This window comes from Macaca thibetana, chromosome 16, assembly GCF_024542745.1.
Source record: "Macaca thibetana thibetana isolate TM-01 chromosome 16, ASM2454274v1, whole genome shotgun sequence".
NCBI lineage: Eukaryota > Metazoa > Chordata > Mammalia > Primates > Cercopithecidae > Macaca > Macaca thibetana.
The window spans coordinates 54,341,908-54,366,970 of NC_065593.1; the positions used below are offsets into that span (position 1 = coordinate 54,341,908).

The following is a 25,063-nucleotide window of genomic DNA, read 5'->3' on the forward strand; positions in this document are numbered from 1 at the left end:
ACCAGTGAAGCAGAGCTTGCAGTATAAGTGGTGCGAGATCACACCACTGCACTACAGCCTGGGAGTTGCAGTGAGACTCTGTCTTAAAACAAAACAAAACAGAAACAAAAAGGGCTTAGAGCTGCAGGGCTGACCTGGTAGAGGCTGCTCCCCCAGAACAGCCAGGACTCAGTTGAAATTAGCCGCATTTATTTACGTGCTTCTTACAATGCTCTAAATACCTTTAACATGTTTGTTTTCAGAAGCAGGTTAAACACAGACTCCTGTAATTTTGTTTACACTATTAATTCATTCAGCCAACCATGTCTTCATGGGGAGAATGGAGGGAAACTTATGTGGCACTGTCGCACAATCCAAGGGAGTGGAGATGGAAGTCACGAACCAGGTGGAGGCATGGCGGCATAGCAGACTGCACTGGACTCAGGTCTGCGGGGTTTAGCTTGGAGCCTCACCTAAGACCTAGTGACCACTAAGAAGGCAGAACTCCTAGCAACCCACCCCCAAGGCTGGAGAAGGGTGGAAGAGACCTCCAGGTGCAATTACCCCCAAACCCACGGAGAAGAGGAGGCCCTTCAAGGTGTATTGGGCTGTGGAGTGAAGAGCCGGGCTCAGACCTCAGGCTCCAGGAGGAGGTAGAGTGAGAACTGTTTTCTGTATATACTCAGAAGTTTCCTGAGGTCTTAAGAGTAGGAAGGTGAGAAAGGGAAGGTGTTGCTATCCTATCTAGGTGTACAGAGAGACACACACACCAAGGATGGAGACGGTTTACTGTTATACCAAAAATATATGTATATATCTCTATATATATATATATGCAGAAATAAAGGATCAGAAGGCTATAAACCCAAGTATCATTAGCATTTGTATCTGGGTGCAGCATTAAGGCTGAATTCCCCTTTCTTTACACTTTTACACTGAACGTGTATCCTATTTACAATAGAGTGAAACAATAAAGCTGTCTTCATTTGGAAATCAAGGCACCATTATCATCCACATCTTCACCAGGACTGTGGTTGGGGACTGAGGGGAGTAGGGATGAAGATGTCCGTCTCAGAAACCAGGAAGAGCCAAGCTGCGACTCCCCGCTCCCCAACCCATCCTCACTCCTCCTCCACTGCCCATGGCCAACACTGTGGGGCCTGTGTTAGAGACAGGTGGGGAAAAGAGCCCAAGAGCCATCTGCCTGCACAGAGGGCATCATAAATGAGAGGGGAGGCCGGGCGCGGTGGCTCATGCCTGTAATCCCAGCACTTTGGGAGGCTGAGGCAGGTGGATCACGAGGTCAGGAGATTGAGACTAGCCTGGCTAACACGGTGTAACCCCGTCTCTATTAAAAATACAAAAAAATTAGCTGGGTGTGGTGGCGGGGGGACCTGTAGTCCCAGCTACTAGGGAGGCTGAGGCAGGAGAGTAACCTGGGAGGCGGAGGTTGCAGTGAGCCGAGATCATGCAACTGCACTCCAGCCTGGGTCACAGAGCAAGATTCTGTCTCAAGCAAAATAAAAATTAAAAATGAGGGGGGAACACGGCAGCACCTTTAAAACAGCAACATGGGTCAGGCGCGGTGGCTCACGCCTATAATCTCAGCACTTTGGGAAGCTGAGGCAAGCGGATCACCTGAGGTCAGGAGTTCAAGACTAGCCTGGCCAACATGGCAAAACCCCATCTCTATTAAACAGATGAAAATTAGCTGGGCATGGTGGCGGGCACCTGTGATCCCAGCTACTTGGAAAGCTGAGGCAGGAGAATTACTTGAACCCAGGAGGCGGAGGTTGCAGTGAGCCGAGATCGTACCACTGCACTCCGGCCTGGGCGACAGAGTGAGACTCCATCTCAAAACCAAAACCAAAACCAAAACCAAAACCAAAAAATAGCAGCACGTTAACACTCACAAATGAATATGTACATGCTAAGAAGCTGAGTGTAACAGGAGATTAACAGAGGGTGAGTAGCAGGATGGTGTCTGGGAAGGGATGTTAATACAGCGAAGGTGTGTTGGCACTAATTGCTCCCAGGTAAGGAAGGCAGGTCCAGCTCCTGGTGCAGGTGGCTCCAGGTCTATCCAGCATAGAGTGGCCGGTGGGTTAGGACACCTTGGTGATCAGGACATTCTCACGGTCAGGACACCTTGGTGACGCCGTTCCCCGCTGACAGCGCTCTCCCCACCCTGATGAGGTCCTTTCCACTCCTCTGGTTGCTAGGGCACAGGAGACTCAAGGGCAGCTCTGCAGGCCAGTTGGATGGTGGCGGGGAGTGCAGCGAGGAAGGAGTGAGGCTCTGTCCCCGTCCTCCAGCCCACTTCCCACCTGTCTCATCAGCAGTGTCCGTGAGATGCTTGGCAGTACCCTAGGCCCTCCTTTCTTCTGGGTCTCAGCACCCCCCTGCGCCCTCCTGCTTCTTGTCTTCATTGGCCTCCATGGCCCAGGCTATCCCTGTCCCTAGTGCCAGTCACCTGGGAGTACAAGGGGCCCAGCTGGCCTCTTCAAAGTGCTGCTGGGGAGGCGGGCGATGCGGCTGCGGCCACGGGAGACTGAGGAACTGAGGGAGGAAAGGAGGGAAGGTGGACGGTTACGGCCCTGTCTCTGGACTATGGGTGTGCATTGAGTGGGGCATGTAAATACTCAACACTAAGCTCTGAGAGCAAAGGATGCTGGGCGCCAGCAGGAGCTTCCAGAGCCGGATCTAAGGGCGGGAGAGGCAGTGTCTAGGGTTGGGGATATGAGAGGGAAGTAGCGGAGAGGATGGAGAGTCCCTTTGCTGGATTAATAGTGTGCAGCACCTCCCTCACGGACCAATGGGTGCTGAGCGCCTCCCTCGTGGATCAGCTCTGGGTGATCCTGGGATAGCAAGGGCCAAGGAAACCTCAGGTGGAGAACTACTTGCGCACCCTGCTCACAGGACCTCAGCTGCTTGCTCAGGGGGTCCAGAGACAGAGACACTGGGGGCCCAGAGTCGGCCCAGGTGTCTGCTGCCCTGCTGAGAGCGAGCTCCTTCTCCCAGACAACCAACCCCTCCAAAATCTCACCTCGCAATGCGCTTCTTCTGGCAGGCAGAGGTCCCAGGGAGGGAAGATGTTGGCTTGGGACCCTTCATGGTGAATAGGGGCATGGATCCCCTAGGGAGGGAGAGAGGGGAAGGAGGCCGATCAGCAGGGAACCAGAAGCAGGGCCAGCCGCTTCCTCCCTCCAGCCCCCAGCTCAGGCATGGGGGAGGGTGGTTGGACAAGATGACCTCTGAGGTTTCTTCTACTCTCCCTGCCTCACTCTGCCTGGCTGACAGCTGAGTGACAGGCCTGCTCTGGGAGGACATCCAGATGTCAGTTTCTGGTGCACCCAGGGAACTGGAGTTCAAACAGTTTCACCCTTCCACCTGCCTGGCTCTGCGCTTGTTACCAAGAGCTGCTTCTTGGGCTGTGGAAGGGGGCAGGGCACAGATAGGCAGAGCCTGCCAGCCTCTGCACCACAGGTGCAGGTCAGTCTGCCACTGGTTCTTGGCCTTGGACTGTCCTGAGCGGGCTGCTGTTCCCCTTCCCTGCCATGTGTGTGGAAAGGGGGAGTGAGAGCTTCATCTTCTCACTGGAAAATACTGAACTGAGTTTTCTAAGGACCCCCTTTCCTGTTCCAGATGCTGGGCCAGAGGCCAAAATCTGGAGTAGAAGTGGCAGAAAGAGGTATTTCCTAGTGGAACATAGAATGCAGCCCAGGTCAAAGAGCCCGAGTAAAGACAGGAACAGTAGTGTTGGGCTCCCCTAGTACATTCCTGTTCCCTGCTGACTCTTTCCAAGTTGGGGTCCCATTAGCTACGCATGAGCATGCTACAAACCAGCACAGAGTGGGTGGCTTTGCAGCATGGACAGACCAGGCAGGCGCCCCGAGGGAAGTGACGCCTCCTTGGCAGTAGCTGTATAGGCTCTCCTGGGCCTGGGGAGCAAAGCGGATCACAACCAAAGGGGAACAGATAGGAACCGTCCCAGCTCCACGAGTCAGGCTGTCCTCCATATTTCTCAGCAGCACCAAGAAGTCCCTTGCTGACCAGTGACCCCGACGGAAGGGGGTGGAGCGAGACTGGGAGACCCACCTGGGGATGAAGGGCTGGTCTAGCCTGCTCAGCTCCTGGGGGATTTTGTCCCAGCCAATGCATTCATGGAAACTGGGCTTTGAGGGAGGCTCCTCGGAGAGATCGAAGGTGGCGTTGAGGTCTCGAGTGGGCAGGGCCAGCGGGGTGGAGCAGTTCTGCATGGCGGAAGGGCCTAGGGGCACCCGGCTTTTGATGACTGTGGTTGGGCAAAAGTGAGGGGAATGGCAGGGGGAGGAGGCCCTTTCTCCTTTGGGGGTGCTGGGCCCCTGTAAAGGTTGGGCGTCAGGCAGAGACCCTCTCCTCAGGCAGGGCAGGAAGGACTGGCGCTGGCGCTTGGTGCCCCGCTTTGGGGCCATAGGACTGTCTGGCTCCAAGGGGCTTGGTCTCCTCCTCTTCTTCTTCTCCATGGGCCATCGGGATTCCTGGGCTGGTGTGTAGTTAGGTCCAGATGGGATCCCCAGCATGTGCAGGGGGCCACTCAGTCGCCTCGCCATGGTCCGGGTCACAGGGCCAGTGTATCCTGGAGGCTCTGGGTGGAGAGGAGACTGCACAGGGACTGCACAGAAGGAAGGAGAATTTGTAGAACTTGGGGAGCCAGACACTGGAGACATGAAGGAGCCCATAACCCCTCAGGTCTCCTGGGGCCACTCTGTTTGCAGAAGTCTAGGATCCCAGGGGCCCAGCCTCCTACAGCAGCAAAACCCAGTAACTGAGGCCCCTGGACACCCCTCAGCCCCAGTGGGGCCTTGAAGACAGTACCCATAGGCAGGGAGAGCAGGATGAGACTCACTTGACTCTGAACACAGCTCCTGAGTCAGAGGTGCCCCCCTGGCCAGGCCAGAAGTGCTAGAGGCCTCTGCCCCAGGCTCAGTTTTTTCCTCTTGCACCAGCTGCTGTAGGGTCTCAAACTCCGTGATCATGTCAGGGGTCAGGAGGTTGGCTGCTTGGAGCAGGGAGTACTGCCGCTGGGCCAGGCACAGCACCTTAAGGGCCAACCTGGAACAGAAGAAAGGGGATTCCCAGCCCTGCTCAGACCCAGCCTGACCAGGAGCCTCTATGCCATGCACCTGTCCTCATCACTCCAGCTGTGGCTGAGGAGCCTGAACTGGTCCCCTGGTTCCCTCCTGCCTCGCTCCAGATGGGCTGGCCAGGCTCACCACCCTCCCAGCCTGCTCTGCTCCTGCTCCTGCTCTGCTATACTTTTGCTGAAGGCCAAGGCTGGCCAGGATGGCCACAGGTAATGGTGGGAGGTGTTGCCCACTAAACACGTCCCATGACAAAGACAGTGATCTGAGAAATAAGGAAAGGGCACTGGATGGCCCTGGACTTAGAAGGTCTGAGTCTCCTCTTGGCTCTGCCACTTACTAGTGCTGCAATCATGAGTTCATCTACCCTAAGGGCAGTGCAAGGGAGCAGTTAAGAGCCCAGCTCAAGTTAGACTGCCAGTTTCCTGCTCACATCCTGGCTCCAATACCTCCCAGGTTTGTGATCTTGGATGCACTGGTTAACCTCAGTCTCCACAACCTGAGAATGGGGATAACAAATGCACCCACCTCATAGGGTTATTGGAAAGACTGAATGAGTTACTTTACAGACAAAATGTTTAAAGAATACCTGGCATGTAATAAGCACTGTAGGTCTAGCTAACTATTGTTTCCTGTAAAATGGAAATAATACCATCTTGCTGGTTAGGATAAGAGGAGATTATGTAAGATAGGGTATGTTCATCGTGATTCTAAGAAAACCCTCAAAAATACATTCAGTCCATGCTTTCTATTTAATGATTGGGATCCTGAAAAAGTATGTGTGAATCAAGGTGTATTTCACAGGCACTGGGGGGCTATTTAAAGGAAATGACGAGGGTAATGAGATTATTGAGGTTGTAAATTTAGATTCTAATAAAGCATATTTTCTTTCTGTAAGGCACACCTATGATAAAAGAATAAACACAATTATCTCAGTGGGAATTATCCATGGAAAATGATTTATCCTCAGGTAGTTCTACCAGCCTGGACATCTCTGAAGCCCCCTCCACTGCCCTCAGTCAGGGTGTGCTCAGGGAACACAAACTCATTTTATAATGCAGCCTCGAGGCCTTTTTGAAAAAAGGCAGGATATAAATTAAAATGGACACAGTGGAAACTCATTCTATATCTGCACAAGCCACACATTACAAGGAAGATTAGACAATTGTGAAGCGTGGGCGTTTGGGGGAAATATCCAGGCTCTGGCCCCGTCCCTCTTGCTATGTGAGCCTGAACAAAGGCTCCAGTGCCCCATCTGATAAATGGGGAGCTGGTCTAAATCAGGGGTTTTCAAATTAGGTTTCAAAAACCCATTAGACAGAGTAACTCTGTTTTGACTGTTCTATGCATTAGATTTCATTGTAGCAAAAAACAATAAAAAAAAAAATCTGAAAAACCACTGAATTGGAAAATCTAAGATCTACTCAGTGCTCTAGTGATCCAAGATTCTAAATTCTAAAATCAAAGGGAAATATTTTCAATGATCTGGTGTTAGTACGTTTCCAGCATGGAGATTTGTTACATTTTATTAGTACTTCATCCCCGAGAAGTAGGGAGACTGGGGACTATGATCCGCAAGTCAAGGCCAAGGTTGAAGCAATCTGTTGGAGACCACAAAGCCAGGGCAGAAATAAGGACCCTGGTGTCCTCTCTCCTCATAATAGGGGATCCCTAGCAGATGGGCCCTGGGTCATTGGTAGGAGCTCATGGTTGTTCCCTGGGAGATGAGGGGGACGTCCCAGCAGTGCATCATTTCCTCTCCAGGGCCCCGGGCAGGACCTGATAGCAGGAGACAGATAATGAGCTGCCGATTATTCAGACTGCAGCATTTTTGCTGATTCGGGAACAGACACTCCCCAACAAGAAATAAAATTAAACAGGCCCTTCTGTCCAGAAGCTTTAAATACACTGCCTAGCGTGAAGCGTGCTGGGGAGGGAAGAGCGGGATGGCAGTAACAGAGCTAAGTGGCAGGGGATTTAGGAACTAGGGGCCAAGGAGAAAAATATTAGCAGCATCTTTCTATGAAGCATAGAAAGAATGGTCCAAAATCCATTTTTCTTTGGCTTTGAGTAGTGGTTGATATTTACTTCTGAGAATAAATAGCCACAGTCAATCCGTTGCTGAAGACACACGATAAACACTGGCTCAGGAAGGCTGTCCTTTCCCCAGCCTGATGTTCAGCTTTCCTTGGCTGCCCCCTCCTCGCTGTAGATGGGCAGCCTGGCCTCAGACTGGAAAGCAAAGCGCAAGTCCCAGCTGCCCTGCTCTGACCCAGGGCCTGCTGGCTGCCTGGATGGACTCTGGCGTTTTGCTTCCCTCTCCTGCTGGGCAGCCAGCTATGTAGAGGAATACGTAGAGGTGATAAGCTAATTGAGTAGGTGATGATAACACCAAAGAGGTGAAACCCAGTAAAGGACAGTGCTGATGAAGAGACAGAGCTTTTGTGATGTGCTTAACACCAATTCCCACCCCCAGGGAGGCTGAACCCGTCACCTCCCACCTGGATTCCAGAATACAGCAAGAAGATACCTACTGTTTAGAACGATCCCGTTCCAGTTCCTGTGCTGAGAGGTGGCCCACAACTGGGTTGGGCTGCAGGGTCAGGCCAGGGGACTCTGGCAGTGCATGTGTGGGGTTCTGCTCTGGCATCTGTGTTGGAACCTAAAGAGGAAGGAGAAGGCACAAGTAGAGGGGCCAGGATGGCCTCCCCACCTTTATAAACAGTTTCTAAAATCCTTCCCTCCTACAAGAGTGGAAATGACAGCTCTTAGAATGACCAGGTCTTGGTCACTTCCAAACACACAACGATCTGATGGATCATTTCTTTTTCCTGCCCAGAATCCTAATGATGAAAGTGCAAGACATCCACATAGAGAGACGGGACTGAAGGGACTCTGAGTCAGGGAGAGGCATTTTTTCCAATATCCCACCAGCTCCAAGCCCTTCCGTTACCCAGGCCTCACACCCCCAAGTCCTACCTCCTCAGCTGGGCCTTCACCCTGGTCCTTTGGGGACTGCTCCTGGTCTGAAGAGTTCCCTTCCATGGCCCTCTCCACCTGGGCCTCTGTCCCCAGACTCTCCTCTTGAAGGGCTCTAGGCCCTGCAGGGAGCTCTGGGGTGCAGGGCTGGCTGGGAGGGTGGGGTGGCAAGGGGGAGCTGGGAAGGCTAAGAGGGAAAGGAGGGTTTGAGGGGCAGGATGTGGGCCAGGTGGGAGAGCAGGGAACGGGTGGGATCTCTGTGGCACCCAGGTCATATAGAGTCCTTAAGGGACAGACGCTTAGGTGACAAATGGGCAGTAGCTGACGGTAGGAGGGGTCAGGGTTTTTCTGGTTTGCGAACACCCCTAAGTTCACCTTCTCTCAAATAGTAGGCCCTGCTCTTATGGGCTGGGGTGCCATTTACTCACTGGACACAGCACTGGGTGCGAACCCTTAACCCTAGGGATTGGAGCAGAAGCAAGGAGTCCTATTCTTCCAGAAACTGGAGAAGGGGGCCTGGCTCCCCATCCTGGCTGAGCTGCAGGGTGGGGGCGGGAATGGGCAGTGGAACTCACTGTTGTGGTGGTGGTCCCGACTTGGGGGATCTTGGGAGGTACTGTTTTGGGGGTTGGCCTCCCCCTTCATATACTTGGAGCTTCTTCCTCAGAGCGGCTACCTGGAACAGAAGCAGCCCAGCCCAGCCCCAGAGAACCCCGGCTAAGCACAGGAGGGGAGGGGCAGACAGAGCCCCGGTCACACCCTCAAGCTCCTGCCTCTGGCTCTGTGCCCCCAGGGCAGGCTCCTCACCTCAGCCTGGAGCTGTTGGCAGATGGTAGCATACTGGCTGATGTGACAGTCCAGGCTGGTCACGTTGCTCTTCAGCTGAGATGGGGAATAGGAGAGAGATTTATTCATTCAAAGCAGCTTTTATCAGCTACCTCCGACAGCCAGGCACTGTGCTAGGTCTCACCCATGTCCCCATGACCCACCCTCGCAAGTGGGGAGACACAGCAGAGAAGGTCAGTATCGTGCCTAAGACCACAGCGAGGGGCAGAAGACCCCCGACTCCACGAATAAGACCTTCTTGCCAGGGTTAGGGTGTTCTTGCAGTGGTCCCAGGAGAGCCAGGGCTCCCTAGGGGAGGGAGGGAGGGAGATAGGGGTCAAGCAGATGTAGCAGAAAGCATGTATCAGTGTTTATGCTTTGCTGAAAATATGCTCCTGCTGCTAAAAACAAGTCTGAACTAGACCACTGGCCAATGAGAGGCCACCCTCCTGCTGTCTCCCTTGGTTTTGGAGACCATCTTGCCCCTCTTAGCTGGTGACTTCCCACCCAGGGATGAGGACTGTGTCGCTTCTATCACAAAGACTCTCTGAAGACAGAGGAACTTCTTTTTTTTGAGACAGAGTCTAGCTCTGTTGCCCAGGCTGGAGTGCAGTGGCATTATGCCAGCTCATTGCAACCGTCACCTCTTAGGTTCAAATGATTCTTCTGCCTCAGCCTCCGGAGTAGCTGGGATTACAGGTGCCCACCACCATGCCCCGTAAATTTTTGTATTTTTAGTAGAGACGGGGGTTTCACTGTGCTGCCCAGGCTGGTCTCGAACTCCTGACCTCTGGTGATCTGCCCCCCTCGGCCTCCCAAAGTGCTGGGATTACAGGAATGAGCCACCATGCCCAGGCCAGAGGAACTTCTTTCCTTTGCCTTGGGGACACTTGGCCCAGGGATCTGTGGGAGCTGCTTGGGTCCCACCCTTCCCTGCTCCCTGGCGGAAGCACGCACCGAGAGCCTGATCTCCTTGGCCCGGTCGGCATATTTGAGGGTGTTGTATGTGTCCTCGTAGGCCAGGCTGGAGGGGCTGATGGCAGCGATCATCACTGTGCGGCAGTTGCCCCCGAGGGAGTCTTTGAGCAGGCGGGTCAGTTTGCTGTCCCGGTAGGGCACATGGGTCTTGCGGCCCTGGGGGGTGCAGTGAGCAGGTGTGGGGTGAGGAGGCTGATGGCACTGACCCAGGATGGGGCCCTGTGGCCTTTGGCCCTGGGTTCAGGTGCTCAGTTGCTATCCTAGGGGGAACGCCGGCCTGCGCCGCTTTACCTTTGCGTCAGCCAAGGCGTTGAGGACGTTGATGAGAGCCAGCAGAGATCGGTTGATGTTGGCCCCCTCCCGCAGCCGCTCCCCCTTCGCATGGGTGCTGGATGCCCGCTCTGAGCCAGCTAGGTCAATCAGGCTCATCTTGGCCATCTGGACAGCCTGGGTCAGTCCTGGAACCCTGTCCTGCTGCTTCACAAAGATCTGAAGGGAGATGGCAGGGGTGAGGGGGAGCTAGGCATCAGGAGCCCTGGTTTCAGGCTCTGACCCATGACCTCACCTGGAAGATGGCATGGGAGCGGGAGGAAGTCGCGTTGGCATCAGTGGGGTGCTGTGTGCGGTTACGGTTCCCCCTGGTCAGCATCTCCAGCAGCTGCTCAGCTGAGGCTGGCTACAGAGGAGAGGCCCAGGAACGGGGCTGTGGGTTCCCCGACCAGGACTTTTCCCCTAACAGGAAGGGCTGCTCTTCAGAACCTACATCACCCCCTTGATACCACCACCACTGCCACCACCATCACAGAACCTAGGGCATCCCCAAACAGTTTTGTGAGGGAACCCCAAGGACCCATGGGGCCGATCGTCCTACCCAAGCCCAATCCCACACCTGGTGGAAAGAAAGTCCTTGCACCACCACCCCCTTGTCGGGGTCCTCGCGGATGGCAAGGGGCCCCTTGGGTTCCAGGAGGTCATGGATCTGCTCATTGTACACCTGAGAAAGGAAGAAAGGAAGAGGCCTGAGGGAGAGCGGCCCATCAGGAAACCTCTCCCTAGCGGCTGGACAGGGGAGCTGAGGCCGGGGTGTATCTGAGACACCCACAGGAGTGGTGCTTCCCAGGACTGTGTTATATGACCACAGCAGGGTGAACAGGCGGGTGCCTCCAGTGCAGCCTCTCACTGAGCTGTATCTATCTCCTTGAGGGGCCCCAGCTCTCCATTTCCTGCCACCCTGTGCCACACCAGCTCACTCCACCCCATGGGCTCACTTCCCCCCAGGTGGTTGTGAGAACGAGGCCCAGGGCAGGGGCAGCCGACCTCCTGGTAGCTGATGAGCACCTCGAAGCACTTCTCCTGCTGGCGGGCCTCCAGGCGCCTGTACAGTTCCACGGTGGTCAGGTACATGATGCCGGGGTCCCCCTCCCTTCCCAGCATGGTGTGTGTCTTCCCAGCCCCGGTAGCCCCGTAGGCAAACACTGCAGAGGACAGAGTAAGGAGGAGGACCCCAGTGCCTTGCCACCCAGCTCAGACCTTCCCTCGTCCCTCAAGCGCCTTTCCTTTGCCTCCTGTGTTCCCTGGTCCACTGCTCCCACTAATCGCACCCTCCATGTTCCCACTGCAGGGTTGGAGTTCTCTGTGTGTTTGTTCTGCTCCCCCATAGGCCAGTGGATTTGGGATGACCGGATCTCCACTATGGGTGTCGGCTATGCCTTCCTTCTGTAGGCGAGGCAGCTTTTGGTGTTGAAGGCCCACAGTTATCTCCGTCTTACCATTCACCCTGGTTTATCGCCACACACTGTGGGTGTGATCTGTGAGTGGTGTCTTCCCCCCTCTAGACTGTGAGCACCGAGTGGACAGGAGCTGTCCTGTCTGATTTGCTGGTGCAGCCCTGGGCCCAGTAGAGTGCCTCCCCCATAGACTGAATGAATGAATGGGGGTCCCACAGAGCATGATGGGACATTGTACAAAACTCCTTAGTAAATCGTGCCCAGCCTGGGGGAGGAGGGCACATGCCAGAAGACACATGAAACCCTTCCCTTAGGAGGAGGCAGGGAGGCCAGGCCACTGCCAGGCAGGGCTGAGGTTCTCACCTGAGCAGTTGTAGCCCTGAAGGAAGCTGTCCAGGATGCTGTGCGTGGTGTGCTGGAACACGTCCTGTTGGGTGGCTGCCTCGCCAAAGATCCGGTCAAAGACAAACGTCAGGTCTTTGCCCTTCTTCTTGGGGCCATCATGGGTGCCGCCCCACTTCAGGCTAGGGAGCCCTCCATCGGGCTCCTCAGGGTTAAACACCAGCACCCGCTCGTCCACCACTTGAACCACTGGCCGCCGCTGACCGTCCAGCTCCCGAGGGGTGGGGGGCCGCACCCGCACCACCACTTGCAGCGTGCTGTCCTCCACTGCCATCACCGTGGTGACACCTGGCCGAGACATGGTGGAGCTGAGGACCAATCCCACCCCAGGCCTGACCAGGTGCCCCCTCAGCACTCCAAGGCCCCCTCCACCCACTCCCAATGACTGGTCTCTGTTTTATGCCTCAAGAGAGTAAAAATATTGGTGCCGAAACCAATTATATCTCTTTCGCACTTGAAATACCATCTTTGTCATACTCAAATGACTATATATATATATATTTTTGAGACGGACTCTTGCTCTGTCGCCCAGGCTGGAGTGCAATGGCGTGATCTCGGCTCACTGCAACCTCCGCCTCCCAGGTTCAAGCGATTCCCCTGCCTCAGCCTCCTGAGTAGCTGAGATTACAGGCACGTGCCACCATGCCCAGCTAATTCTTTGTGTGTATTTTTAGTAGAGATGGGGTTTCACCATGTTGGTCAGGCTGGTCTCGAAATCCTGACCTTGTGATCCATTCACCCCGGCCTCCTAAAGTGTTGGGATTATAGGCGTGAGCCACCACACCAGGCCTCAAATGACTATATTGTTGGAGGCCTCTTACTGGGCTTTCTACTATGTTCCATGAATCCATTTGTCTATTCTTTTTTTTTTCCCTTACTTTTCATAACTCTCATGTAGCTCTGTCTATCCTTGGGCCAGTGCCACACTGTTTCCATGATATTACTTTACAGTATGCTTTCCAGCTAGTAAGGCGAGAACCTCTTCATTACTCTTTCTTTTCTATAGCTTTCTCGGCTATTTTCAGGCATTTATTATGCTACTTGATTTTAAGAAAATTTTATCAAGTCTACCCCCAACTTGGAGCCCTCTCCTCCCTCAAAAACCCTATTGGGACTACAGTTTGAACTGTATTACATTTACATATTTATTATACTGAGCCTTTTATTTTTTTACTTTACATAAGCCTTTAGCAGCCAAGTGTATTAAACGCTTTCAGGCAAGATTGTGGCTACTGCCTTTCTTTTTGTTCAGATATTTTTTATGTCCCTCAATAAGATTTTATAGTTTTCTATCTCTTCAGTTAGTTCTGTAATCGTCCTTTTAATATATTTCTCAGGTGTTTTATGTACTTAATTGCTCCTGTGGATGGAACACTTTTCCCCATTTACATTTCCAGCTGATAATTACTAGTATGGAGGAACACAACTAATTTTATATATTCACGCTATATCTACCACCCCCAAACTCTCTTATTAATTTCATTTATTTTTGTTAGAACTTACTGAGTTTTCCAAGTATACAATTATGTATCAGAAGAGGAAAAAGTTTTTACCTTTTCTTCTCTATATTCATACCCAATATTTCATTTCTTGTCTATTGCAGTCTCTAGAATTTCTAAAACAATGTTGAATAATTATGATAATGTGCATTCCTGTTTTGCTTCTGATTCTAAAGGAAATGGCTTTAGCATTTCCCTATTTAGACATTAGTTTTATACAAGTAGTCTTTATCACATTAGCAATTTCTTCTATTTTTGTTTTACTTGGGGTTATTATTAGGAAAGTCTAGAATTTTATCAATGCTCTTTTAGTATTTCCATATACACACACACACACACACACACACACATATATATGTATTTTTTTTTTTTTTGAGACGGAGTTTCACTCTTTGTTGCCCAGGCTGGAGTGCAGTGGCATGATCTCAGCTCACTGCAACCTCCGCCTCCCAGGTTCAAGCAATTCTCCTGCCTCAGCTTCCCCAATAGCTGGGATTACAGGGGCCCGCCAGCAGGCCTGGCTAATTTTTGTGTTTTTAGTAGAGATGGTGTTTTGCCACGTTGGCCAGGCTGGTCTCGAACTCCTGACCTCAGGTGATCTGCCCACCTTGGCCTCCCAAAGTGCTAGGATGACAGGCGTGAGCCACCTCACCCGGCCATCCCAATATGTTTATGTGTTTTTTTCTCCCTTATTTTGTTGCTATGTTAATTTATTAGATATTATTCCTGGTATCAAACCAACCATGCATTCCTGGAAAAAATCCTACCCCGGCCATAGTGAAGTTTTTAACACTTAAATGGTCAAACATGTCAATCTTTTATTTTATAGCTTTTATGCCATACTTAAGAAGACATTTCTTCTACAAGGTAATAAACCCTCTTCTTATATTTCTGTCTAATACTTTTTCTTTCTCATATTGAGGTCGTCATGGAGATGGAATTTTTTTTGTGTGTGAACTATGTGAGGAGGTTTCTAAATATATTTTCTTTCTAATTGGTAAGCAATTATCCTCAAGGTCATTTATTGAATAGTGCATTCTTCCTCCACCAATTTGAAATGCCAAATTTAACATAACTAAAGTCTCATAGAAACATGAATTTGTAGCTGGGTGTGGTAGCTCACACCTGTAATCCTAGAACTTTGGGAGGCCAAGGTGGGCAGATCACCTGAGGTTGGAAGTTCGAGACCAGCTTGACCAATATGAAGGAACCCCCTCTCTACAAAAAATACAAAATTAGCTGGGTGTGGTGGCACATACCTGTAGTCCCAGCTACTCAGGAGAATCGCTTGAACCTGGGAGGTGGAGGTTGTGGTAAGCTGAGATCATGCCACTGCACTCCAGCCTGGGCAACAAGAGTGAAACTCCATTTCAAAAAAAAAAGGAACATGAGTTTGTGCCAGGTGCGGTGGCTCATGCCTGTAATCCTAGCACTTTGGGAGGTCACGCCTGTAATCCTAGCACTTTGGGAGGCTGAGGCTGGCAGATCACTTGAGGTCAGGAGTTTGAGACCAGCCTGGCCAATGTGGTGAAACTCCGTCTCTACTAAAAATACAAAAATTAGTCGGGCATGGTGGCAGGCGCCTGTAATCCCAGCTACTCAGGAGGCCGAGGTAGGAGAACCACTTGAATTTGGGAGGCAGAGGTTGCAGTGAGCTGAGATCGCGCCATTGTAATCCAGCTTGGGTGACAGAGACAGACTCCATCTCAAAAAAAGAGAAAGAAACATGAATTTGTTTCTGGACTTTCTCTTCTGTTTCGTTATGTCCATTCCTTTTCCAGTACCTCACTCTTGTAATTACTGTGGTTTTATCATATATCACCTCATTGCTCTTTTTCTTGGCTATTTTTAGGCATCTTGTCTTACATATGGTTTTAGAATCAGCTTATGAACTTCTATGAAAAATCCTTCTAAGATTTTAATTTGGATTATTTTGAACTTATAGATTAATATGAGGAAAATTGGCATCTTTACAATATCAAGTGTTCCCACCTAGGAACCGATATCTCTTTCCATTTATTCACACCTTTACAGTCTTTAGTAAAATTTTATAATTTTCCTCACATGGGTATTATATATTTCCTGATAGGCTTATTACCAGTTATTACATGATCTTTGCTATATTATGTATAGAATCCTTGTTTTATTTTTATATTTTTTGAGACTGAGTCTCGCTATCACCCAGGCTGGAGTGCAGTGGCACCATCTCGGCTCACTGCAACCTCCACCTCCCAGGTTCTCTTGCCTCAACCTTCTGAGCAGCTGGGACTACGGGTGTGCACCACCACGCCCAGCTAATTTTTGTATTTTTAGTAGAGGTGGGGGCTCCAACTCCTGACCTCAAGTGATCCATCCGCCTTGGCCTCCCAAAGTGCTGGGATTACAGGCGTGAGCCACTGCACCCACCCACTCCTTTTAAAATTACATTTTCAAACTCCTTTCTTCCAGAAGATAGGAAAGCTACTGATTTCTGCATGCAGATCTTGTATCTGGCCACATTGCTCAACTCCCTTATTGGTTCTAATAGATTTTCATTGATTCTCTTAAGTCTTTCAATTAAATGATGATATAGTTTGCAAATAATGACAGTTACTTTCTATTTTTAGCTCTTCTATTTCTTTTTTTTTTTTTTTTTTTGAGACGGAGTCTTGCTCTGTCGCCTGGGCTGGAGTGCAGTGACCGGATCTCAGCTCACTGCAAGCTCTGCCTCCCGGGTTTACGCCATTCTCCTGCCTCAGCCTCCCGAGTAGCTGGGACTACAGGCGCCCGCCACCTCGCCCGGCTAGTTTTTTGTATTTTTTTGTAGAGACGGGGTTTCACCGGGTTAGCCAGGATGGTCTCGATCTCCTGACCTCGTGATCTGCCCGTCTCGGCCTCCCAAAGTGCTGGGATTACAGGCTTGAGCCACCGTGCCCAGCCAGCTCTTCTATATTTAGTTCCCCACCTCCACTACCCATTAGGAAGGTAGGAATGGGTGTTGAATTTTATAAAATGCTTTTTGGCACTTGCTGAAGTGATCACACATATTTCTTCTTTAATCTATTAATGTAGAGTGTGACTCAACAGATTTCCTAATGTTGACTGGGTAATAATTCCAAACACATATTTACTCATATCTTATATCTTATATCTTACTTATATCTCCCCCAGACTCTCTCCTTGGTTTTTCATTTCTCTTTCGAAACAGTGTACCAAGGGTAGGGATGGAATTCTTGGAATGCAGCGTACCAAGGGAAGGGATGGAATTTTGGAATGCATCCTGGAAAAGTTCAGCCCAACTCCAGGGATATATTGACAAGAGGTGAGGAACGGGCTGTTCCTGGGCATTCTGAATAGATGCATGCCTTCCAGGTAAAGACTAGCTTCCACTGGTGGGTCGCAAATACCAAGGTCATTCAGCAAAGAAAAGTGGGGTTTCTACCTGACACTTTAGCAAATAGCTAAGGTTTTCCTTGGGGAATGAGACAGAACTGAGCTGATTTGAAACTCCTGTTCCCTCACCCCTAAACTTCTTAACTTCTTCCCCATATAAAATAAGAGAAAGATATCAACCAACTATAATCCTTTTACATGTATGTAATTCTATTCCTGTCCCAGCAATCAGATTGCCATAGTAAGCATATTAGCTAAGTGCTCACTCTGTCAGGAACTGTTCAAAGCACCTTACACATATCTCCTTTTATCCCCATTGCAATCTCACAAGATGGATACTATTATTATACTCATTTTTCAATGAAGAAATTGAGACAAAGAGGGTTAAGCAGTTTGCCTAAGGTCTCAATGCTAGTGAGTGATGGAGCCCGATTCCAACCCAGGCAGTCTGACTACACACCGGGCCATACTGCCTTACAGTGATATTACATATTATGCTACAATGATCACATTGTTGTAATAGTCCCTTATGTTTGTATAATAATTATAATCCCTTTTATGGAATTAGCATTCTGTATTCTATAAACACTTTCAAATAGATGGACTGTACCTAATTTTCTTTTTCTTTCTTTTTATTTTATTATTTTTGAGACAGAGTCTCGCTCTGTCGCCCAGACTGGAGTGCAATGGCGTGATCTCAGCTCACTGCAAAACCTTTGCCTCCCGGGTTCAAGCAATTCTCCTGCCTCAGCCTCCCGAGTAGCTGGGATTACAGGCGCCTACCAGCACAGCCAGGTAATTTTTGGATTTTTAGTAGAGACGAGGTTTCACCATGTTGGCCAGCTGGTCTCGAACTCCTGACCTCAGGTGATTCGCCTGCCTTGGCCTCCCAAAATGTTGGGATTACAGTCGTGAGCCACTGCGCCCGGCTGTACCTAATTTTCAACAGAGAGGGTTGCTGTCTCCTACTCTTGCAGACCTACCCCCAGGAAACCCCACTTTGGCACCCGGGGAAGTGAAGGCAGAGGATGCCTGGGTCCACATTTCCTGGCAGTCGCAGCTTCCCATGGGGAGGGCTTTAGCTGAGGAGGAGCCACAGAGCAGCCTAACATTCTAAGCAGGAAATTAAAAAGGGCACTGGCAAAGGAGTGCTCATAACCTTTACAGTTCTCTCCTCCCGCCTCCTGAGGGCCAGTGTGGCTGAGTCTGTTTGCCTAATGAGATGTTTTCCTTCTTGCTGAGATGGTGCTGGGGGCATGGGCACAAAGTGTGGATGACACTTGGCATAGCCGCTGCTAGGATGCCTGGGTCCTGGTCCCTGTTCAGCATCTGACCAAGGTGGAGGTCTTTCCACAAACCACACCAGGTCAATGTCGCGTCAGCTTCCCCCTTTGAGAACCAGAGAAAACAGCTACTGAGCTGCTCCCGCCCCAGGGGATGGGGAGATTAATGAGAGAACGTGTGTCAAGTTTGCTTTGATCCTTGGTTGGAAAGAGCAGTTCAGCCCAAAGTACAAGGGAGATGATTCTTTAATAAGATCTTCAGGATTCTCAGCCAGTCACAGTCACGTCCTGTTTCTAACCCAGGGCAGCTCATTAAAACCCAGAGGCTAGTGCTCTGCCAGGCTGGGGCTGGAAAACCAAGATTCTGTTGTTTTGGGGATGGCCTGCTCTGCCCACCCTAGTAGAGACAGGCCCAATGAGCCCATGCTCCTCAGAAGTCCCTGGAGAAAAATTTCAGAGGACTTGAGGGAATCTCCCTGCAGACACTGGGAGCTGAAGAAGGTAGTAAGGGTGAGGGGGTAGGGGAAGAAGCCCAACCCCTGGATGCCCTAGTTTTACAGGTGATGCTGTAGCCCCCTTCATCTCTCCTTCACAACCCTCATGCACTTGTTTTTTTGTCCTTAAGCTCCAAGAGCAGGACCTTCTTCTGACATAGTCTGTGTACCCCAGGTGCCTGGGCACCCAGCCCAGCATGCAGCAGATGCTGAATTTGTCCTATGAATAAATAAGGGCCAGAGAAGAGCAGAGTCTGAATCCAAAAGTCTAAAAATAATTATTATTACAGCTAACATTTACTCAGTGCTTACTATGAATTAGACACTATGCTAAGTGCTTTACAAATGGTGTTTAACTTTCATAACAATTGTTACATCCCTACCCTACAAAAGGAACAGGAGGCACAGGAACTTGTCTCCCAAACGTGAAGTAGCAAGGCTAGAACTTGACCTCTGTCACCGGGGACACTACCCCATCCTTAGGCTGTTCTGCCCTGCAATTGGGCTTGGGCAGCTTCCATCTCCTCCTCACCTTGGTACCCACAAAAGAACAGCACCCCCGGGCCACTGGTTCTTCCTACATGTGGTCATGCAGAGGAAGAAATTGTGTTCTTTTGTTTTTTTAAATAGATAATCATAAGGCTGTAATTGATGATAGTGTTGTGAGTTTCTTCCTAATCTTAATTTATTTTTATTTATTTTTCTTGTCTTACATTTTCGGTTAGGACCTCCAGCACAATATTGAATAAAAGCAGTAATAGTGAGTATCCTCATCCCTTTCCTGATTTTATAAAGAATGCTTCCACTATTTCACACTTTGTTTGTTTAAGGAAATTTGTCTCCATTTCTAGTTTACCTATATATATTTAAAAGTCATGAATGGATATTGAATTTTATTAAATTCAATTTTCTTTTTCTTTTCCTTTTTTATTTTTTTAGACTGGGTCTCACATTGTTGCCCAGGCTGGAGTGCAGTGGTGGGATCACCGCTCACAGCAGCCTTGAACTCCTGGGCTTAAGCCATCTTCCCACTTTATCATATCACCTACCTCCCCAGTAGCTAGGACCACAGGTATGCCACCATCCCTGGTTAATTTTTAAATTTTTCGTAGAAATGATGTCTCACTATGCTGCCCAGGTAGATCTCCAACTCCTGAGCTCAAGCGATCCTCCCACCTCAGCCTCCTTAAGTGCTGGGCATATAGGAGTGAGCCACCACAACTGCTCCTATTGAATTGTATTTCTGTGCCTAATAGGATATGTTTGCTCTTTAAATCTCTAAATGTGTAAATTGTATTAATAGATTTTCCAATATTAAACCATTCTTTCATTCTTGGGATAAATTCAACTTTGTCATAATCTAGTTTTTAAATACATAATTGGTTTCTGATTGCTAATATTTTATTAAGATTTTTACAACTACATTAATGAAACAGATTGACTTGTAGTTTTTTTTTTTCTTTTTTGAAATGGAGTTTTGCTCTTGTTGCCCAGCAGGCTGGAGTGCAATGGCGTGGTCTCAGCTCACTGCAACCTCTGCCTCCCCGGTTCAAGCAATTCTCCTGCCTCAGTCTCCCTAGTAGCTGGGATTACAGGTGCCTGCCACCACGCCTGGCTATTTTTTGTATTTTTAGTAGAGATGGGGTTTCACCATGTTGGTCAGGCTGGTCTCAAACTCCTGACCTCAGGTGATCCACCCGCCTTGGCCTCCCAAAGTGCTGGGATTACAGGCATGAGCCACCGTGCCTGGCCTGACTTGTAATTTTCTTTGTGTCATTTTTGATCTCAAAAATACACTCAACATGTTTTCTCTTTTTTATAGGGAGAGTTTGCATAAGGTAGAATCATCTTTTTTAATTGCCTGTAAGTTTCTGGTGGAATTTGGTATAGATTTTTCATGCCTATGAAGATACATTTTAAACTAACTCAATTTTTTCTATGGAAAATTGAATTCCTCAACGGAGTAGTCCTAGATCTAGTCAAAATTCCCGTAACTTCTTGAGTCAGTTTTGGCAAGTTGTTTTTTCCTAGAAAATTTTCCAAAGGCATTGTCAAAAAGAATGTTTCATTGCGTTTCTCTCTCTTTTAATCTCTGTAACTGAAGTATGTACCTATTTTTGCTCCTAAGATCTTTTTTTGTGTGTTTTATTTCTTTGTTTCTCCATAAGTATTGCCAGAGGTTTTTTTTTATTAGTCTTTTCTGGATACAGCTTTTGACTAAAATAATCCTCTATATTATATGATAAAACACTATTTCATTGATTCTGCTCTTAGTTTGTTTATTTATTTATTTATTTATTTATTTATTTATTTATCGAGACAGTGTCACTCTGATGCCTACAGTGGAGTGCAGTGGCACGATCATGGCTCACTGTAGCCTCGACCTCCTAAGGCTCAAAAGATCCTCCCACCTCAGCCTCCTGAGTAGCTGGGATCACAGGCACACGCCACTATACTCCCCTAATTTTAAATTTTTAAAAAGAGATGGGGTTTCACCATATTGCCCAGGCTGGTCTTGAACTCCTGGGCTCAAGCTGTCCACACACCTTGGCCTCCCAAAATGCTGGGATTACAGGGGTGAGCCACCACACCCAGTCTTATCTTCTTTTATATTCTACATATGTTCTCTACTGTTCTGTCTTATTAAAGTTTGGTATTTGCCTCATTAACTTTCAGTTTCTTAAACAAAATGTTCTAATATAAGCATTTAAGACTATAAATTGCCCTCTAAGTATCACTTTAACTGCGTCTCACAAGTTTTATAAATAGTATTTCTATAATTGTTCCATGCTAATTATCTTTTAATTACAATTATGATTCCCTATTTGACTGACTTAAGTGTATTTTTTAAAAATTTCAGGCCAGGCATGGTGGCTCACGCCTATAATCTTAGCACTTTGGGAGGCCGAGGCTGGTGGATCAGCTGATGTTAGGATTTTGAGACCAGCCTGGCCAACATGGTGAAACCCCGTCTCTACTAAAAATACAAAAAATTAGCCAGGCGTGGTGGCGGGTGCCTATAATGCCAGCTACTCCGGAGGCTGAGGCAGGAGAATTGCTTGAACTTGGGAGGTAGAGGTTGTAGTGAGCCAAAGTGGTGCCACTGCACTCTAGCCTGGGCAACAAGAGCGAAACTCTGTTTCAGGGGGAAAAAAAAAATCCAAACATGAGCTGGGCACAGTAGCTCATGCCTGTAATCCCAGGACTTTGGGAGGCTGAGGTAGGAGAATAGCTTGAGGTCAGGAGTTCAAGACCAGCTTGGGCAACATAGGGAGAACTGTCTCTACTTCCAAAAAAAAAAAAATTGTAAATGTGGTATTTATAATTTAATTGCTTACGTAAAGAGATTATCTTTTATACAATATTCTGATAGTTGTTTAGATTTGTTTTGTGGCCAGGTATAAAAACAATTTATAAATTTATAAAATATGCTACATGTATACTTTTTTTAACTTCTATTTTATTTTATTTTTTGCAACAGTATAAATGTATACTTTTTTTAAAAGGTATAAATGGAATTGGGTTAGATAATATAAAGACCAACATCTTAAAATAACTGTCTAGGGGTGGGGAAATTCAACAATGAAATAGGCAGAGAATGACTGGATACCTTTGTACTTGTTGAAGCATGGGATGCAGTGATTGGGGAAGAAATAGAATAGGGAGAAGATTGGAGAAAGCAATATAACATTGAGATGTTCTCCTCTAAACCAGGCTTAACATCTCTGAGCCTCAGTTTTCCAACCTGTAAATTGTAAATAACATTAGTATATACCCCATATATTTGTGAAGACTAAATGAGTTCATTCAAACCTGATAAGTGCTCAATAGATATTAGCATTACTGTTAAATTATATGACATATGGCATTTTCCCATGATGCTAGAGGAACCAATGTCTTCAATAAAATCCCTTAAGTTCTGTGGCACAGACCAGGCTTAATCTTTTCCATGTCACTTCAGTTCCTTAGAAGGTCAAAGCTAAGGGGAGATGCATCCTAGGAGCAGTAACAGAGGCCTGGTCTTCTGTCATATAAATGTTCTTTCACTTGTTCCTTCATTCAATCAAATATTTGGCCAGGCGCGGTGGCTCACATCTGTAATCCTAGCACTTTGGGAGGCCGAGGCAGGCGGATCACCTAAGGTCAGAAGTTCGATACCAGCCCAGCCAACCCTGTCTCTACTAAAAATACAAAAATTAGCTGAGTGTGGTGGTAGGCGCCTTTAATCCCAGCTACTCGGGAGGCTGAGGTAGGAGAATCGCTTGAACCCGGGAGGCGGAGGTTGCAGTGAGCCAAGATCGTCCCATTGCACTCCAGCCTAAGAGACAGACAGAGAGACTCCAACTCAAAAAAAAAAAAAAAAAAAAAAAAAAAAAAATTTACTGCGTGCTACAGCCACTGGCACGTGCAGCTCTGCAATCGGTTCAGTAAAGATGGGTGGAGAGGGGCTTACTTACTCCACACTGACATGCAGGGAGTCCCAGGCCTTTAGTTCTAGTGTGCATAAGAGCCCAATTCTTCCTCACTTGCGAGCAGGAGGACCTTTCACGGGGCCGACTTATAGAAGGCCAGGCCCCAGTGGCAGATGTGCAGGCCCAGTCTAGGTCCAGCATAGATAAGCAGAAGGGTCCCGACCACCCGTACGGGTGTGTAAGGAAGCGCCCCGCTTCCCGCCCAGTTTAAAGGGGTCCATGCAGGGCCTGCCGGGGCGGCGGCAAAGCTCAGTCTCCGCGCCGCACCTTGACGTCCAGCACAAAAGAGGCCTGGCTCAGGCCACCGCCCGGAGCAGCTGGGTCTGCGCGTCTGAGACCTGAGAGCAGGCGTTCGCGGGGTCGGCTTCGCAGTGGGCCAGGGCTTACCTTTTGTCGGTTCTCCGCCGCTGGCGTCGCTGCTTGCTCGCGGGTCCCACTGCCACAACACAGACAGGAGTACCCACCCCAGAGGAGTGCGCCCCACACTCTCCCCTACCCGCGCCAACCTCCACCTGGCGCCTCGCGTTCAAATTAGCCGGGGCGGCAAGACCGTGCTTCCCATTGGTCAGCTACCGGATCGCTGATTGGCTGTTTCCTACACAAAGTGTTGCGCGAGCCGTTCACAGTGCGCTTGCGCACTTCCTCTTGCTGGCTGCTGGAGGTTCCTAGGCTGTCTCTCGGGGCTGGGCACACGAGAGTAGCCGGCAGAAGCCAACCCAGGGTTCTGTTACGTGGGGCCACAGTCTCTGTGGTCCCCGGGGCTAGGCTTAGCACCAGTTACAGCAACCAGACATCCAACAGGTGTTTAAACCTGTTTTTTCTGTAGGCTAAATTCATATCGGTTTGTCAAGAGGGGATTGTCAACCGCTGACAGCAGCGTCTTTCCACTGCGGGACCATCCCAAGATGAACAAGATGAACTTAAAGGACAGCCTTGATGTGGTAAAGCCGGCGGACGCCAAGAATGGCAATTCCATCCTCTTGGCTTTGACAGTGTGAGAAGCTTGGTGCCTGATGATTACGTGTGAGGGTCGGCCTCTTACGGCAGCGGTGGGGTGCACTGCCTCCATAGTGCACCGCTGCCCGCTGCTTGGATTCTGGTGGGCTCACCTCATACTGATCTCCAACACTGGAGGTTGTGGGAGTCGAAGTGTTTCCAGTTGTGGCTCAGTCACTAACTAGTGCTGAGACCGCGAGGCACTTCAGCTCTCTGAGTGTCAGTTTCCTCATCTATAAAATGGGGCCGATATCCTGCTCTTCCTCCTCACCTAGGAGAGCGTGGGAATGAAAGCCCTCCAACGTCCCCAGCATATGTAAGGGATAACTTTTATACATTTGATTAGAACCAAATAGGTGAAGGCTGCAAAGAGCCAGATGCTCATTACTTTCAGTAAATGTTCAGTACATCTGTTCCCACACTGGGACTGTGAGCTGATTTGGGGCGTGTAAGACAAGGGGGAGGCAAAACTCCCTTATCAGACTTGCTATCACGATAAGGGTTACTATAAAACCTAGTTGACTTGGCCCAAACTCATTCACCTCCCTGGACCCCAACTGACCCCTATACAATAGAATAGCATTGCTGGTTTGGTGAGGTTAAAACCAGAAAATTACATGGAGGTGCTGGTCATTGTAAAGCTACGAGAAATTTGGAGTACTCTTGCCATCTCCACTACCCATGATAAATAAAAACAAAAAATAAAGGATGGCTTACAGCGTAAGGGTCTCTTCCTCTCTTACTGGGATGTGTGTTTTAACAGAGGTTTTGGCTCCCCAGGAGCCATCAGGGGAGCTTCTTGTGTCCTGTAAGCCAGGTCTTGCCCTGGGCCTCTTCTGGTTCAGATAATTAACTGTAGGTTAGGTGAACCAGGGTAAGGCAAGGGGCAGAGTCCGGCCCTGCTGCAGGTAGGGGACAGGAGACACTTACTTGC

The 25,063-nt window shown here is 49.1% G+C and overlaps 2 protein-coding genes across 3 annotated transcripts in view; both read right to left on the minus strand.

Moving 5' to 3' along the window:
• Positions 1–25,063, minus strand: part of GFAP (glial fibrillary acidic protein) — a 66,158-nt gene that overhangs the window by 19,953 nt on the left and 21,142 nt on the right. The gene's annotated exons all lie outside the window — the stretch shown is intronic.
• KIF18B (kinesin family member 18B) lies at positions 749–23,628 on the minus strand. Its single transcript, XM_050763074.1, is given in 16 exon segments — positions 749–2,470; positions 2,472–2,538; positions 3,026–3,115; positions 4,078–4,633; positions 4,868–5,073; positions 7,637–7,764; positions 8,082–8,268; positions 8,657–8,757; positions 8,889–8,963; positions 9,864–10,040; positions 10,176–10,373; positions 10,450–10,560; positions 10,774–10,878; positions 11,202–11,359; positions 11,975–12,301; positions 23,521–23,628. Coding segments are annotated over 15 exon segments (2,538 nt in total). The 5' UTR covers positions 12,288–12,301; positions 23,521–23,628; the 3' UTR covers positions 749–2,404.